This window comes from Saccopteryx leptura, chromosome 3 (assembly GCF_036850995.1).
Source record: "Saccopteryx leptura isolate mSacLep1 chromosome 3, mSacLep1_pri_phased_curated, whole genome shotgun sequence".
Classification (NCBI taxonomy): Eukaryota; Metazoa; Chordata; class Mammalia; order Chiroptera; family Emballonuridae; genus Saccopteryx; species Saccopteryx leptura.
Genome location: NC_089505.1, coordinates 335381556 through 335399582, shown reverse-complemented (window position 1 = coordinate 335399582; position 18027 = coordinate 335381556). Strand labels below are relative to the sequence as shown.

At 40.2% G+C, this 18027-nt stretch overlaps 1 protein-coding gene and 1 pseudogene across 1 annotated transcript in view; both read left to right on the top strand.

Moving 5' to 3' along the window:
• Nucleotides 1-18027, top strand: part of STK3 (serine/threonine kinase 3) — a 374136-nt gene that overhangs the window by 239773 nt on the left and 116336 nt on the right. The window contains exon 9 of the mRNA XM_066379205.1: nt 13675-13867. Coding sequence (XP_066235302.1) covers nt 13675-13867 — 193 coding nt within the window. The remainder of the gene's footprint in view (nt 1-13674; nt 13868-18027) is intronic.
• On the top strand, nt 12749-13164 carry LOC136398042 (NADH dehydrogenase [ubiquinone] 1 alpha subcomplex subunit 7 pseudogene; annotated as a pseudogene).

Sequence of the window (18027 nt, the reverse complement as noted above, 5' to 3'; positions counted from 1 at the left end):
GCTGTCCCTTAATGCAGTCAAGCTCACTGTTTTCCATTCTAGCCAGAATATTTCTACCTTTGTGCTTGCTTATTTTTTTTAAAGTCTAGACTGCCACCATCTACTCTTTCCTATTCTAGAAATCTTTGTCTTAGAAAGACCCAGCTCTCTAAGGGGACTAACTTAATTCTGAAGAGCAGGGCAATCTTAATTCTGTTGTTCCTTGCTTCTACACATTCTCAGTAGCTTGTTTATTCATTATCTTTTTTAATTGAATTTTATTGGGGTGACACTAGTTAACATAATTATACAGGTTGCAGATACCAAGTCTGTATTATGTCTCTGTATACCATATTGTGTGGTCATCCCCCCCGAGTCAAGTCTCTATCCATCACCACTTACCCCCCCATACCTTCCTCCCCCTCCCCCCACTCTCAACCCTGCAGTCAACACACTGTTGTCCATGTCCATGCATTTTTTCTTTTTGTCCTTTTTTTTGCTCTACCTCTCAGCCTTCCTCACCCCCCCCCCATACACAGCTGTCAGTCTGCTCATTATTTATCTTTTTGATTGTGAGCTCAAGGTTAGCAGGATTTGATCTCCGAATGATGTGAGTTCTGGGCTAAAGCCTAGTATGGGTCCCCCTAGGGTGGATTTTTATTTGCTACCATCAGGTACCGGGGTGCTTCCATACTGGGACCACATTAGGTTAATATCTTAACATGGGATTCCCCAGGCCATGTATGTAATGCCAGTGGCCTTGGCCAGGTTCATATTGGATTCAGGCAGACAGTAGAGGAACTGTGGAGCCGGAAAGAAACAGGCCATCCCCATTTATTAGAGTATTCCAATGGCTGGGGAACAAGCAGGCAAGGGAAAACTGCTTCTCATGGCAGCAGGGGAATGAATAGCAAAACAGTCCCTCACAGTGGCAGGCAAAGAATCTTCAATCTGCCCTGAGGCAAGCAGTTTGTAGCCTTACATAGGCTATGCACACGTGGCTCTGCCCATGCTCATGTGCTAATCATGCAGAGTGCAAACGGGCGAGCCTAACACAGCTGTTTTCCCAACATTCCACCCCTTTAGGGTTGCTCACCTTATAACCTATGCGACAGGTATGTTCTGTGATGGTCCCTGTGTGAGGAATGAGGTACATTACATAGATAGAAACAGTACAAAGTACAGCAACTGAATTATGAAGGCTCAGGCTATACCAAAAGTGACAGTAATCACAAGGGTGCACTCCACAGTGTCTCCCTGAGCACTCTGCCAAGGGAGTTAGCTGGAGGACCAGCTTTGGCCCCTACCCCACAGCAGGTGAGGGCCTGTATAGTCCAGGGCATGTTCATTGACGAAAGTGTTCTTGGGGTGTCTCTGCAACTGGAGGGGAGCAGCCGTGCAGTGTAGGAGGGTGTCCACAGGTACTGGACACCCCATCAAGGTCTCTCATTACTGTCCACAAGTAGCATTTCCACCCAGCAAGGGATCTGGTGGCTCCACCTTATTGCAGTCCTTGCTTCAGGAGTCCATTATATTTCTCAATGATTAGTCCACAATAGACAGCCCAACTCTGTGCAAATCACCAAGGTAAGGGTGCATTACAGGCAACTAGCCACACAGCTCTTTATTAACGAGTCTCAGTGTCTTTCCATAAGTGCTCTGTCCATTGCCACAAGCCCCATCCAAACACCTCAGCAAGCTTACAGGGCCTGGTGGGGTCAAACACATTTAAGGCCAGTGCCACCTTGACAGTTCTCTTAGAGTTTCCAAAGCACTTCGTGCCTTCTAAGGCCAACACCTGCTGCACATTAGAAGGGGACCAGCAGATTGCCAACTTCACATGGAGCCCTCCAGTCATCCCCATTAGACAAGTCCCTCAGCCTTCCCTCTATTCAAACTGAAACAACAGGTCTTGGGGATCCTCCTCTCCGATAGCTGTCTCCATCACATAATCCTGCAACCATGCAACCTGAATGCCAGCCATTTTCTTGGCAATTGCCAGTGCCGTCTGCTTCCCCCACTTTTTCAGCAGCTGAACCTCTGTTCTGGTTTAAGCTGCCACCAAAGCTCTAACAGGGTTATATTGAATATTAGACTTACCATCCAGTTTCTCTTTATCTGCCCTGGCTACAATCAAATCTACTAACCTCTGTTTTTGGGGTAACCTTTACAGACCCTTTTCTCTTGTTAGTCGGAAGGGCAGCATGGGCAGCAGCCCGCACAGCCTTATGGTTCCATGATGCCTCCATCTCCCCCAAATCTGCCACCATCTGTGTAACAGTGTTAATGGACTGCCTCACATAGGGGCTCAAGATAGCCACTACTGACCCAAAAAGGGCTGATGGGGCACTACAGAGAATAAGGTCCCTCATCCCTGCTATAAATACTTCCTCATCTGGCCCATGGAACCTCAGATTGAAAGCAGCATTCCTCATATCCCAGTTCCTGGAGGACCTGCTGCAGCTCAGTATATGATTTGTACCAACTCACTGCCCCCCAGCAAGTCTCTAGCATTCTGCCAGATTATATGAATGGCAGCCATAACCCATTCAAATAGGGTATGATTTTCTGGGTTGTCATGGCAGTTCTGAAGATGCTGCCTCAAGGAGGAGTGTGTTGTAATGGCAGCTAATTTCTCCATCTCTGGAGATCACAATGCCATCCACCCCCTATATCCCACAACTGCAGCAACCAAGCTGCCAGGGACTTGGTGGGTTTCTGACTGAACTTCACCCCTAACTTCATCAACTCTGACTGGGTGCAGGGCCAGACTACAGAGTGCTCCACTGCTTGTGGAGGCAGTTGTGCCTGCCCCTGAGGCTCTTTTGGCTGCTAGGTTTTTACCTTCTGTGTGACCACTGGCCAGGCTCTGAGTCTGCCAATGGCAATTTCAGCCTGAATTTCCTCTTTCTTCAGTGAACCCTTCAGCTCTTGTGGCTGCTGGCTCTCGGCCTAAAGCTGAAACTGGAGCTCTTGAACCTGTAGTTGTTTCTGCAACAATTGCCAGTGCCAGCGTTCAGCTTTTAGGGCAAACGGGAACCCATAGTTCCTTCTGTGCGACTGTTCCAGTTTGAGGTAGTGTTGGTGTTCAGCCTGCATTTCACACTGAAGCTCTCAAAATTGGTCAGCCTCCTTCTCCAGCAACTGTTACAGTTCCTGCCACTGTCAATCCCCAGTCTCCAGCTCATCTTGGAGTTCTTGAACTCGGGCAGTCTTCACACAGAGTTTTCAGTGTCTGCTTACAAGGCTATAAAAAACAGCCAGCTCATAGCCCCCAACAGGATATCCACAGGGAACCATATGCTGGAAACAACAGCCACTTCTCTGTCCCAGTCTTCAAGGGTGTCAGTGGCTCCATTCTGATCTGATCCTAATCCTGCCCACTCTGTCAGATGTAATGCTGGTGGCCAAGGCCAGGCAGGTTCACATTGTATTTGGGCAAATGGTAGAGGAACTGCGAGCTGGAAAGCAGTGGGCCATTCCCGTTTAATAGATTCTTACAATGGCAGATGAGCACACAGGCAGGGGAAACCACTTTTCGTGGCAGCAGGTGAGTGAACAGCATAATGGCTCCTTACAGTGGTGGGCAAGCGATCTGCAATCCGCCCTGAGGGGAAGCACTCGTAGCCTTACATAGGCTATGCACATGTGTGCTGCCTTGTGCTCACACACTAATCATGCAAAGTACAAGCATGCAAGCTTAACACAGCTATTTTCCAACAATTATGGGTAATGTGTAGGAAGTCCAAACCCATGTCTGTATATTCTAAAGGAAAGCACCTTCCTCCTACTCCTCATCTTTACCTATAGCCCAGGTGAGACAGACAAGTTTGCATGTCATCTCCTTCAACTGTGAGTACATTTTGTTTTCTTGTTTACCTTTTTACTGAGGATATAGACCTTCAAGAGTCCCAGTTTTGCCTCACCAGCCAGTGGCACAATGGATAGAGCATCGGCCTGGGATGCTGAGGACCCAGGTTCAAAATCCCGAAGTCACTGGCTTGAGCGCAGGCTCATATGGCTTGGACATGGGCTCACCATCTTCAACATAGTGTTACTGGCTTGCACATGGGATCAGAGACATGAACCCATGGTCACTGGCTTGAACCTGAGGTCTCTGGCTTTAACCAAAGGACCACTGGCTCATCTGGAGCCCTCTGGTCAAGGCACATATGAGAATGCAATCAGTGAACAACTAAGGTGCCACAAATATGAGTTGATGCTTCCCTTCTCTCTCCCTTCTTGTCTGTCTCTCTCTTGCTTTAAAAAAAAAATCCCAGTCTTTTGTGGTAGTTTTATTACTACTTTGGAGAGAACCCCAAAATGTATCTCTTGTTCCCTTTTATCCACTAAAATGGATACCCCATTGTCACCTGCCTCTAGGCAGTGCTAAGATCAGATTTAGCTTGTTTTCACTCTGGTTGCCAGCCTTTTTGGGACCCTTAGAAATTTCCCTTATATTGAGATCTCAGTTATACATGTATAGTATATTTGTTATGTTTGTTGTTTCCTGTCAGTGTCATCCCTGATTAGCACCTCTAAGAGGTTTTAATACTTTAGACCACTGTAATATTGCAACCTTTTTATAGTTGATTCATTTATATACACATTCATTTTTTCCTGAAAATAATATTTTTCATGCTGTAGCAGAATACACCCTCAATAGAATTGTCTAGTTGAATCAAAGCCATTAAGATCACTGCTCTATACAAGTGGTTTACAACATTTTTCATCTTATGGCACACATAAATTAATTACTAAAATTGTGCAGCATACCAGAAAAAAACGTATTTTTTTCCGATCTGACAAAAATAGGTTTAATTTAGCTTGATTTACTAAAATAAATAATAATAATAAATCAATTACCCATTTTCTCCAAACTGACTTTTTAAAAAAATCAGCTCTCTAATACTTTAGTATATAAGGATTTCTGGTACCAAAAATTAACCAATCAGATGCAATCTTATTATGCAGTGTAACCAATAAGATGCAACTCTGTTATATGACCTATATATTTTATGGTTCAAGACAGGGCATTCACACCAGATGGCTGTTATGTTGGATGTTGTCATTTTTTTATTCGACAGTCTGAAAGGGAAAAGGTCAGTGGCCCTGACTAAATAGTCAGGTGTTACGTGTCCTAAAAGTTCTTATGGATTTTTCATACCAAATGAAAAATCACTGCACTGTGCTGATAAAGTGCTGTTACATAATTGTATTAGCAATAAAAATGTATTTCACATTATTTCAAGAAGAGAAATAAAATAATTAGAATATGCCAATTAGAAAGATACCTATTTAAGGACTAGTTGGACTATCTCAGTGCTGCAAATGACGAATGCTTTCTAAAACATTTTTGTAAATATCCTTAAAATCAGACAAATAATAGCTGCCAATTCTTTAAGGTAGTGGTATTGCAAATGTAAAGGTACCTAATGTAAAGTCTTTATTTCTCAGACTGTTATAGCATAAGTCTGTCTTAGCAGTGGAGTAGGATTTCCTAATAATGTTTTCAAATATTTGTATTCCATGTGGATTTTATGATTCATAACCTGGATTATCATCAGTACTCTATTTTGCATTCCTGGCACATGATGACCACTGATTGAAAATGCTATTGTATTCCTTACTGGAATTGGCTGCTTTCTACAGTGGGAAGCATCTGTTCTGCAGACCTTTTTCTATAAAGTATCAACATTTTGTTCTTCTGTTTTTCTTCTGTGAGGAATAACAGTACATATCAATGAAGTATAGCTTTAGAAAAACTTTGTAAATTTGTATTTTGTTTCTAAAATGTAAAAGGTATTATGAAATTTTAACAGTATAAAATATCAAGATTTTCAGTTAATGATTTTCAAAAAGTAAAAGTTATTGCTGATAAGTTTTTACTACCATCACCAAATGAGTTTTCTGATTTCATACAAACTAGTTCTCGTTCCATCTATACTTTATTCATTACTATTTGGGTGCCTATCATTAGTGAATTGAGTGCTCACCACTTCTTACATTGCTATTTTTTTTACTGTCAATTTGGAAATTAGATTAGCATCCCTTAGCTAAGTGACTGTGCAAGTAAAAATAATAAACAATAAAAGCAATCTCTTCCAAACTTGATTCAATGTTTTTTATAATTTTGTAGGTTATCTAAGCCACTTGTGTGAATCCAGGGGTGCAGGCTTCATTACGCTTTTATAGCTTCGGCTCTAATATAGAATATAGGAAAACCAAAAGTATTATTTTACACCAGCCAGATGTTATGTTTCTTCTTAAGTTTAATGGTCACAGCACTAAATCTTACAAGGATAAAAGACAATGACTCACACATATAAAAATAGATTTAGTGTTTTGGGAATAAACTGGTTGTAACCACGATAAAATATTAAACCAGCAGTAGATTTTTAAAAAGAAGTGATAGAAAATCAACTTCTTCCCTCTCTTCCTCTCTCTTCAGAGGGATCTACTGGAAAGCGTAAATCCTAACTTTTTAAAAATTAGCTTTTTGACCAAGTACAAATTAGTTCATTTATATATGTCAGTTTCTTCATTTCTTAACTTAGCAAAATGAAACGTGCTCTAGCTAACTTGTAATATAAACTAAATTAGACTTAAGAAATGTCAGAGATAATTTAAGCCTTATTCTTAATACTTTATTTTTTAAAATTCATTTTAGAGAGGTAGGGGGGAGAGGGAGAGAGAGAGAGAGAAGGGCAGGGGGAGGAGCAGGAAGTATCAACTCCCATAGATGCCTTGATCAGGCAAACCCATGGTTTCAAACTGGCAGCCTCAGCATTCCAGATCCACTGCGCCACCACAGGTCAGGCTATTTAAGCTTTATTCAATTGAAAGTTAGATCTTGGGCTGTAGAATTAGAATGACTGGTTAGAATCCTTGCTTCTCCACCTATTTGTTGTATGACATTGGACAGATTATTAAAACCCATTTGAACTTCAGATATATCATTTCTACAGTGAGAAATAATATCTCACAGAATTAATAAAAGGATAAATGGGAATAGCCTACAATAAATCTTTAGCATAGTGCTTATAACTCATTGATGATAACTATTTTTATCATTAGATGAATGATTACCATAATTCTAGTTAATAGCATTATTTTTCTCCCAAAATTTCTTCAATAGCCATTCTATGTTTTTGTGGGTTTTTTTTTTTCTTTTTTTGGTGACAGAGACAAAGAGAGGGATAGATAGGGACAGATAGGAAGAGAGAGAGATGAGAAGCATCGATTCTTCTTTGCATCTCCTTAGTTGTTCATTGATTGCTTTCTCATATGTGCCTTGACTGGAGGGCTACAGCAGACCGCTGGTGAGCCTTGCTCAAACCATTTGAGCCCACACTAAAGCGGGCGACCTCAGGGTTTTAAAACTGGGTCCTCGTGTCCCAGCCCAACGCTCTATCCACTACGCCACTCCCTGGTCAGGCCCATTCTATGTTTTAAAATAATAAGTTGGTTTAAATAAAGTTTTATACTGGAACCTTACATGACATTGTCCTTAGTTCTGTGCTTTGGCACCACCTCAAAATGAGGGCTTTAACATTTTTTAATAGATTATGTAATGAGAACAAGTACTAGATAACTGTTAATAAGATCTGGTACTGCTCTTAGAGATTTTAGAGACTAATAGGAGATTTGGACAAGTCAAATGTACAGAGTATTACAGTATTGTGTCATAAGTGTATAATCAGCACAAGCACAGGTACTATGGCAATATAAAAGTATGGGCCCTGGGCCCTGGCCGGTTGGCTCAGCGGTAGAGCGTCGGCCTAGCGTGCGGAGGACCCGGGTTCGATTCCCGGCCAGGGCACATAGGAGAAGCGCCCATTTGCTTCTCCACCCCTCCGCCGCGCTTTCCTCTCTGTCTCTCTCTTCCCCTCCCGCAGCCAAGGCTCCATTGGAGCAAAGATGGCCCGGGCGCTGGGGATGGCTCTGTGGCCTCTGCCTCAGGCGCTAGAGTGGCTCTGGTCGCAATATGGCGACCCCCAGGATGGGCAGAGCATCGCCCCCTGGTGGGCAGAGCGTCGCCCCATGGTGGGCGTGCCGGGTGGATCCCGGTCGGGCGCATGCGGGAGTCTGTCTGACTGTCTCTCCCTGTTTCCAGCTTCAGAAAAATGAAAAAAAAAAAAAAAAAAAAGTATGGGCCCTGGATGATTGGCTCAGTGGATAGAGTATCAGCCTGGCATGCAGACGTCCTGGGTTCAGTCCCCAGTCAGGGCACACATGAGAAGAGACCATTTGCTTCTCTTCTCCTTCCTCTCCCCCTTCTCCCTCTCTTCCCCTCTCGCAGCCAGTGGCTTGATTAGTTTGAGTGTTAACCCTGGGTGCTAAGGATAGCTCAGTTGATTAGAGCACCGGCCCCAGATGGGGTAGCCGGGTGGATTCTGGTCAGGGCAGAGAGAGTCTGTCTCACTATCTCCCCTCCTCTCCGTTAAAACACACACATACACATATATATTGTATATATGGTACCTAATTCAGCCTTTTGTTTCTGAGCTGAGAAGGGATATGTAGTGTAGTTCTGTTGTAAAAAAGTTATACTATAAAGCATGCACCCAAATTTATGTATATATGTTACATATCTAGTCTACTCATCCTTCAAGACCTAATTTAAGGGTGGCCTCCTCTGTGAGGCTTTCTTCACTTGTTACAGGCAGAGCCAGAGGCCCTCATCTTGGTCCTCCCATTCATTGTACTTGCCAGCATTTCTGTTACAGCTCTTAACAAAATACCTTGTGATTTATTGTTCACACGTCAGTCTTAGACTTCAAACTCCTTAAAATAACAAAATGAACAAAACTGTTCTAATTCATCTTTGTATTTCAGTGTCTGCCTGGTTCATTACTTAACATGTAAATGTGTAATAAATGCTCATTGAATGAATTAAATGAAAATATAAATTGATTCATTCATTAAATAAATTCTTGCCAGTTACCTATTGTGTGCCAGGTGTTCTAAACATTGTGGATTTATCCATGAAAAAGAAGTCTTCTGCCTTTATTAAGCTTACATTCTAGTGGTCAAGCAGGCCAGGTACCTGTTATAAAGAATACAGAAGACTCCCTGGCTGGACAGCTCGGTTGGTTGGAACATTGTCTAGAAGTGTAGAGGTCGCCGGTTCAGTCCCCAGTTGGGCACATACAGGAACAGAGTGATGTTTCTGTCTCTTTCTCCCTTCCTCTCTCACTAAAATCAGTAAGTAAAAAATTTTAAAAATACAGAAGGAAAAAAGAATGATGGAAGTTTCTATTTTAGATTGATGGTCAGAAAAAGCTTCACTGAGGAGATGACATCTAAGAAGAGACTTGATTTAAGTACAGAATCAAGCTGAGTGGAAGAGTATTCCAGGCTGAGAGATGAGCCAGTATAAAAACTTGAGGCACATGCTCAGAATGCTCAAGAAGCGGTGGCCAGGGCCAGCACGGCTGGAACTTGATGAGTGAGAGGGGATGTGATAGGAGATGGGACTGGCAGGATTCCTAGGCCAGATCACAGTTGGCCATGATAAAGATTTTGGGTTTTATTGGAGGCCAAATGCAGGGCTTTGAGCAGGAAAGTAACACTATGTGATTTGTCTTTTGAAAGGCTCCATTTGCCTTTTTTGTGGGAGACTAAAGTGGGCAAGAGTTGGAAGCAGTGAAAACTATTAGGAGGTTGTTTTAATGGGCCAGGTGAGAGAAGATAGTGGCTTTGATTAGAATGAACCAAATTATTTGTATGAAACTCTGAAAATAGGAGTTGGTGAAATAAGCTGTTGAAATTGTAAGCCTGAACCTCTAACTTAAGCATTTCAGTAGATCAGTGTTTAACTGTTAAGTTAGTACGTTTCTGTAGTGGGATAATGGACTGAGAAATAAAGGAAAGCATTTCTTAAGGGAACCCAGTTCTACGATTCTTGGTTTTGTTTTGTCTTTTCAGCTCTACTAATTACGTGTAAGATCTTGGAAAAGTCTCTTTCTTTCTTTAGGCCTTAGTTTATTCAGATATAAAATGATCATTTGAATTATTAAAGATCCCTGATTTTATAATTCTGTGAAAAAATAAATATATAATGACTGCTTACTATAAAAAGGAATACTGAAGACTTTAGTAGATTCAGAAGTACTGTAAGTACTGTAAGTGATTATCCATAATCACTTATAAAAGATTTTACAAAATAGTTACAGTAGGAGATAATACATTTAAATGCAAACGTGTGTAATACAGATTGTAAGTTCTATAGAAGCTTGGAAAACAGAATAATTAACAAAGACTGAAATAGCTATGAAAGTAATATATACTGGACCAGGGACTAGGTATGATTTATTTAAAATTAATAGAGAGGAAAGAGCATTCTGGGTAGGAAGAAGACATGAGCAAAGAGGAAAAATTATGGGTTTTTAGACTCAGTTAAGGTCAGCCTGAGTCCAGGATATGTGAACAATGAGAAAATAGGATTTGCTAGATAAAATAGAGGTCATTAAAATCTCATCAGAAATGTTTAGCTTTTCTAAATGCAGAGAAGAGCTGGGAGTATTATAGATTCTTCAAGTGGAAGGATATATTGTAATACACAATTTTCAGAAAAAATATTGGTATAGTATGTACTATAAGTACATGGCCATGAAACTACCATGTTCCTAAGTAGTGTGCAGGCATTTTGCTATCTTTTCTCACTTAATCATGGTAACACCAACTGGAGTTCAGAGATTTAAATAGATTGCCTACAGGTAGTATGCCTGGTAAGGAATTGGAGCCAGGATTTGAACTAACATCTGTCTGAGTGTAGAAGGTGGGGGTAGAAGAGACTCTTCAGTCAGGGAGCTTTACCAGCAGTAACTTAGGCATGACGTAGTGAGGAATTCAGTCAGTAGCGGTGGGAATGGAAAAGAACTGATGGAACAGAGAGAATTTTTTGAAGCTGAATTTGTTGGCTATATATAGGGGGTAAAAGAGAGAATAAACCTAAGAAGACATTGCTAACTAATGAAGGTTACTATTCTTTGTGGTGGTGATTGTTGGAGGTGGAGGCAGACAGGAGGGGCTAAAAGGATAGATGAAATGATATCTGCTTTGGGAATGCTGAGTTTTAAGCATCATTAAGTATTTAAATAGGAAGATTTCAGGATTTGGGAGTCCTCGATATATTAGAAAGTAGAAGGCATGAGAATGAAGAAGTCTTCTAAAAGAGAGGCTCATGAAAGAAGAGCAAAAGACTTTGGGCTGTACTGCTAAATTTATTGTGTTTATTGTGTAGATGTTCCCCTTCCCTGTATTTGCATTTTGACCTGTCAGACTGGGCTGTGCTTATCTGTTTCTACTTAAAGTGGAATTGATATAAATGAATTTCAGTTCATTATCAAACTTTTTAAAAAATTTTTTATTTATTGATATTAGCGAGAAAAGAAGGGAGGTGAGAGAGAGAGAGAGACAGGAACACTGAGAGCCATTCCTGCGTGTGCCCTGACCAGGGATCAAAATGGCAGTCTCTGAGCTTTGGATGATGCTCTAACATATCAAGCTATCTGGCCAGGGCCAGACTTTTCAAAATAGCAATTTTTTTGGTCTCTCAACCAGAATTTGTTAGTGTATTTTTATGCCTCTGTTACAGTTTATCTTCTGGTGAACATTCTGAAGAGCATCTTTTGTTTCTATTTATATTACTGACTTGATTTTTCTGTGAATTTACATTTAAAAACTAATGGCTAGGATGTGACAAAATAAATATAGGCAGCAAAGAAAAAAAATAAATTGGATTTCATCAAAATTAAAAACTTGTGTATCAAAGGAACTATCAAGAGAATGAAAAGAAACCTGTAAAATGGGAGAAATACTTGCAAGATTGATATCCATACTTTATATTGAACCCTGCAGCTTAACAATGACAGAAACCAACCTATTTCAAAAATAGGCAGAGGACTTGAATAAACATTTCTTCATGTAAGAAGATATCCAAATTACTAATAAGAACATGAAAAGATGCTCACTAGTCATTAGAAAAATGCAAATCAAACTACATATCCATTAGGATGGCTATTATTTTAATAAAACGGAAAATAATAAGTTGACAGGGTTGTGGAGAAATGGGAACACTGTGCACTGATGGAAGGAGTATAAAATGGTGTAGCCACTTTGGAAGACAATTTGACAGTTCATCAAAAGCTTAAAAATAGAATTACCACGTGGTACAGAATGACTACTCTATGTATATACCCAAAAGAATTAGAAGCTGTGACTGAAATAGATACTTGTATACCAGTGTTCATAGCAGCATTATTTATATTAACAAATAACTTATAATATATAACTTATACTAAAAGATATAAACAACAATGTTCATCAGCAAAGAAGTCGATAAACAAAATGTATATATACAGTGAGTTATCATTCAATCTTCAAAAGGAAAGTAATCCTGATACATGCTACAATATGATGAACCTTGAAAACATGCTAAGTGAATTAAGTCAGACACAAAAAAAGTCACATATTGCATGATTCTACTTATACGAGATACCTAGAATAGTGAAACTCATAGTGAGAGAAAGTGGAATAGAAGTTATCAGGTATTGGGAGAAGGAAGGACTGAGGAGTTATTTATTAAAGGGTACAGAGTTTCTGTTTTGGATGATGAAAAACTTCTGGGTGTAGTGAAATAAGTATAGGTGATGATGGCACAGCACTGTGAATTTATTCAGTGTCATAGGACCATATACTGGAAATGATCAAGATGTTAAATTTTATGTTGTATATATTTATCACAATTAAAAAAAAAACTAGGATGGCGTCCGCTACCCGGTTCATCCAGAAGCTACGGAACTGGGCCTCTGGGAACTCAGCCTCCTCCCAGGCTTCCTGTGGGCCCCAACCACAAGCTCTCCAACAATTACTATTGCACTCGTGATGGCCACCGAGAAGCCACGCCACCCTCAATTGTCATGTCCTCACAGACAGTGCTGGTATCGGGCAGGCCGTCAGAGAGCTCGGCTGTGGCGGCCACTGAGAAGAAGGCGGTGACACCAGCTCTTCCCATACAGAGGTGGGAGCTGTCCCAGGACTGGCCTTACCTGTGACACTGTTTTGGGCCACCTGGCTGTGTGCCCTCAGGTCTACTCGAGTGCTCCCCTTCTTGGATTCGCGCCTGGGAGAATGTGACCTAACTTATTACAAATAGATTGTGCTCTCCAAAAAAAGAAACTAATGGCTTTTGTTTAAGGTTATGAGCCTTATCATGGCTGTTATAGTAGTGTCACATGTTCTATTTTTAATGTGTTCTGTTTTTGATATTGACTTTATTGGGGTGGCATTGGTTAACATAATTATACACGTCAGGTGCCCAATTCTACAGCACATCTCTATACACCATATTGTATGTTCATCCCTCACCACAGTCAAGTAATGTGCTCTCTTTTGTTTATTTTGTCACTATATTCTTAGTTATGCATTCCTTGATAATTTACCTCTTTTAATCCTTTTTAAAATAGCTGGCAGCCTTCTCTTTCATCAGTTTCTATTGCTTTAGCTTTAGGTTATTTTGTATAAGTTTAGTTCTTATGATAACATCTGTGTGTGTATCCTTATATTAAAATTAATAGTTATAGTAGTATTTTTCATTATTAAAATATAATATGCTTGTACTGTTTTTAAGAATTAAGATATCCAGCTGTCTTAGAAAAGTCTTCCTTCATTGCAGTATTTTGCTTGCAGGACGAAGATGAGCTGGACTCGCACACCATGGTGAAGACGAGTTCGGAGAGCGTGGGCACGATGAGGGCTACAAGTACAATGAGTGAAGGGGCCCAGACCATGATTGAGCATAACAGCACGATGTTAGAGTCTGACTTGGGGACCATGGTTATCAACAGTGAGGATGAAGAAGAAGAAGATGGAACAATGAAAAGTTAGTGGCTTTTTCCCATTGAATATTAATTTTCTATTTTGAAAGTATATAGTCCACAGAAATCAGGATAGTTCTGTATAGGTAGTGCTCGACTTACGACCACGATTGGTTACAACAGACCCGTCTTAAAACGATTTGGTCATAAGTTGAGTAGGCTCTATGTACAGTACTGTGAAATGATGTTATAAAAATCTTTCAGTCATATTTTATCATAATTTTTTTTCATCATTGTTATCATAATTTTCTTTGTTCATTTTATGCCATTTGTATCATCTCTACATCATTTTGTTTCTTATTTTTACATTCGTCAGGTTTAAGTAAAACACTGCATTACCAGTACAACTGGTTTAATATCTGCAAAGACAATTTCCTCTTGGTAGACATCTTGGGAAGGGTTTGATGAAAAATATCCAAGACACAAAACACAAATTGCTGTACCAAGTCTGGGATAACAGTTGAAATGGTGCCTGCGGAGATGGTAGTGCTGCCGGAAGCTGGTCCACACTGTCGTACGCCCAGCTGGGCAACGCTTGCACTGCCAGACGCAGAGCAGCAGTTGTAGCTAGCAATTGTGGTCATAAAGTTGAGTGGTTGTAAGTTGCATAGGTCGTAAGTTGATCAATACTTGTATTACTTTTTATAGCCAATTGTAGAAATTTTATTTGCTTTATTTAAAACAGTATTCCACAAATAAATTTAAAAAATATTAATATAGCAAAAAGCACATCTCTAACTTAGGGTTATGGAACTTTTTTGTTGAAAGATGCTAACCTGCACTGGCCAGATAGCTCTGTTGATTAGAGCATCATCCTGAAGCACAGCAGTTACTGGTTCAATCCTTGGTCAGTGCTCATACAGGAACAGTTCAATGTTCCCTTCTCTCTCTCTCTCTCTCTGTCTCTCTGTCTCTGTCTCCTCCTTTCTCTATTTCTTTACCCCTGCTTCCTCTTGCTAAAATCAATTTAAAAAAAGATGCTAACCCATAATTTAATTTGTACAGTATTTTACAGATAAAAAGATAATGTTTTTAATGTTTACTTTTCCAATTAAAAAAGTGAACCTAAAATCTTGTTCCAATAAATACAACATAATATTATTTCACGCTGTCTAATTTATCAGTCCAATCAAAGTGACACAGGGTTGCAAGTTAGAGGAAATAAAGGTTGAGGTGAGACAAAAAGAAATATTAGAAATAATGATCAAGAGACAGGGATATTCCTGCATAAAATTCAGTTTAATGCATATTTACTGCTGCTTGTCATGTGTGAGGCACAGTGCCAGGGCTGCTGCAGGGCTAAAATGACAAGACATTCTCTCAGATATGCATTACTTACAGAGTGATGAAGTTATAGTGTCACCGACTATCACTTCTTCATATGTATATTTCTTCTGAGATTGCAGTTAATAATGTAGGATGCTGTAATTTTAGTTATAGGCAAAAATAGATGTCAGCTGATCTTTCGCTTCCTCCACCACCCTAGTCATGTCCACTGATGTCAAAACCTAAGCACTAGGCACTTTTCATTTCCCAGGACTGCTTCTAAATGACACAGAAACAGTAATGCATGACTTTTTGCATTGTGGAGCCTAGAAAGTCACAAAATGCAAATACACTGCCATATAGTTAACCCTGGGGAGATGAGGGTAATGAACTTTTCCATATCCCACAACTAGTGGGTCTTCTGAGACGATGCTGGAAAGCAGCTAAGACTTGGATTCGCTGAAATTCCTAGCCAGGCTTCTGATGAGGACAGGCTTTCTGCATCCCTAACATGCTTATCCAAATGTATTGAATGGTCTTGTGGCCTCCAAAGCCAGCTAGTATTGTGGGACAAGTCATGTACCCTGTAGAGCAGAAGACCCTATGATAAGACAGTTCACCATTTTTCCACATGGTGATAACAATTCTTTTAGTCAAACTCTGTGACTCTTAGCAGACCATTTAGAACAGCGGTTCTCAACCTGTGGGTCGCGACCCCAGCGGGGGTTGAACGACCAAAACACAGGGGTCGCCTAAAGCCATCAGAAATACATACGGAAATACATAGGATGGCTTTAGGCGACCCCTGTGTTTTGGTCGTTCAACCCCCGCCTGGGTCGTGACCTACAGGTTGAGAACCGCTGATTTAGAAGATCATTGAGTGCTTTCTTGTATCTAGTGAGCTACTGAGCTCCCTACAAAACAACATAAATAACTTTACCATGTAATCACATAGTTTAGCATCAGCATATAAACAGTGGTTAAAAAATGAATTTTTATAGAATTCATGTTAGATTGTTATATTTCAGGGAAGAGATATGTGCTGATGATTTATTATCAGACAGTAAAGTTATATCACAGATCTCTACATATTTTGAGTAATGAGATTTAGCTTTGACAGCCACAGAAATCATTCACTATGTTATAATTTCATGTCCTAAGTATTTAGACTTTTTGCAAATCACATATTTAAATCTTATTTCAATATGTTTATATGATGTTTTTGAGATCTTATTAAAAACCCATATTTAAGATGATCAGTAGTTGTTTTATGTGCTTCTTTAAATTCCATCATATATTTTAAGTTTCTACAATTTTGACATCATTCTGTAATGTTCCCAAAAATCTAATCAAATGATGTTAATGTATCCCCCCAGGGATTGTCCTACTATAGTGTAGCAATAGTAAAAAATTATTTTGAAAAAGTTGCTGAGGCTGAACTTACTTTTCCTGAAACCACATAGTTACTTTTTGTTTTTTCTTATGTTGTAAATCTTTAAAACTTCTTAGATTAGTTGATATAAGCTTTCAGGGTATGTCACAACAGTCAAAGCTTCATTTGCTGATGTGTCTTTAATTTTTTTTTCCCTAAAAAGATTATAGCAATATATTATTTTTAATTTTTAGAAACATCTAGAATGTTATATTGTATGCTGAGGGTTCTGATTTCCATCACCTTTTATATTGGAGTTTTCTGTTGGAGTCTGATTTAATCTTCTTGTCAATTTAAATTATTTACATATTCTCTTTTACTGTTATCCATAAAGATAGAAATTACAAACCTGTTTACTTCTGAAAAGTGTGTTGATTTGCCTCTATGAAGCAAATATTAAAAGATCTTTTGAAAGAAAGTGTAGAAAGTGACAAGATTTTAATTTGATCTGTTTAAAAATTAATGGCGTGGGAGTGCACTTTCCCTTCCCACCTGAGTCTTGGTGGCTGAGCTGAAACCCTGTGTCCGGCCAGCCCGGATGGAGCGTGCGGCCTTGGAGGGGCTGTGCTGTCTCGCGGGAGCAGGGCCTGCCCCAGGTGCTGTTTGCTCTGCGGTGCTGTATCGCAATTAAGCTGTTTTGCACTGACTCAAGTTTCCTTCGCCACAGCCCGAATTGGGGATTTTGTTGGTGTTGAATTGGCACCAACCACCAGTGGTTGACAGATCTAAAAAAAATGTATCTTTATAAAACCAATAGCTAGCCCTGGCCAGATAGCTCAGTTGTAGTATCCTCCCGAAGCTCAAAGGTTGCTGGTTCAATCCCTGGTCAGAGTACATACAGGAACAGATGTTCCTGTTTTTTCCCTGCTCTCTCCTTTTCTCTCTCTGAAATCAGTAACACGAACATTAAAAATTAAAAAAAAAAAGAATAGCTAACAATAAAATACTGATATCTTTCTGTCTTAAAAAAAAAAATGACATGGCTCTGGGCAGTTGGCTCAGTAGTAGAGTGTCGACCCAGCGTGTGGAAGTCCTGCATTCAATTCCTAGTCAGGGCACACAGGAGAAGACCATCTGCTTCCCCACCCCTCCCCTCTCTCTCCATCTTGCCTCCCCTCCTACAGTCCTGGCTTGAATGCTTGGAGCAAAGTTGGCCCCAGGCCCTGAGGATGGGTCCATGGCCTCGCTGCAGGTACCAAAATAGCTCAGTTGCCACACAATGGAGCAGTGGTCTGGAGGGGTAGACATTGCCCAGTAGGGGACTTGCTGGGTGGATCCTGATCAGGGCACATGCAGGAGTCTGTCTGGACCTCCCCACCTCTCACTTAAAAAAAAAAAATCATGAACTTGAGGGCATGTCCCAAGAATTCTCCAAATCTGTATTCAGCAGTGATAGCATTACTTTTGCCCTCCCCCTCCCACTCTTTGCATTCACATCTCTCTCTGGCCTCTTATTATCTATTTGTG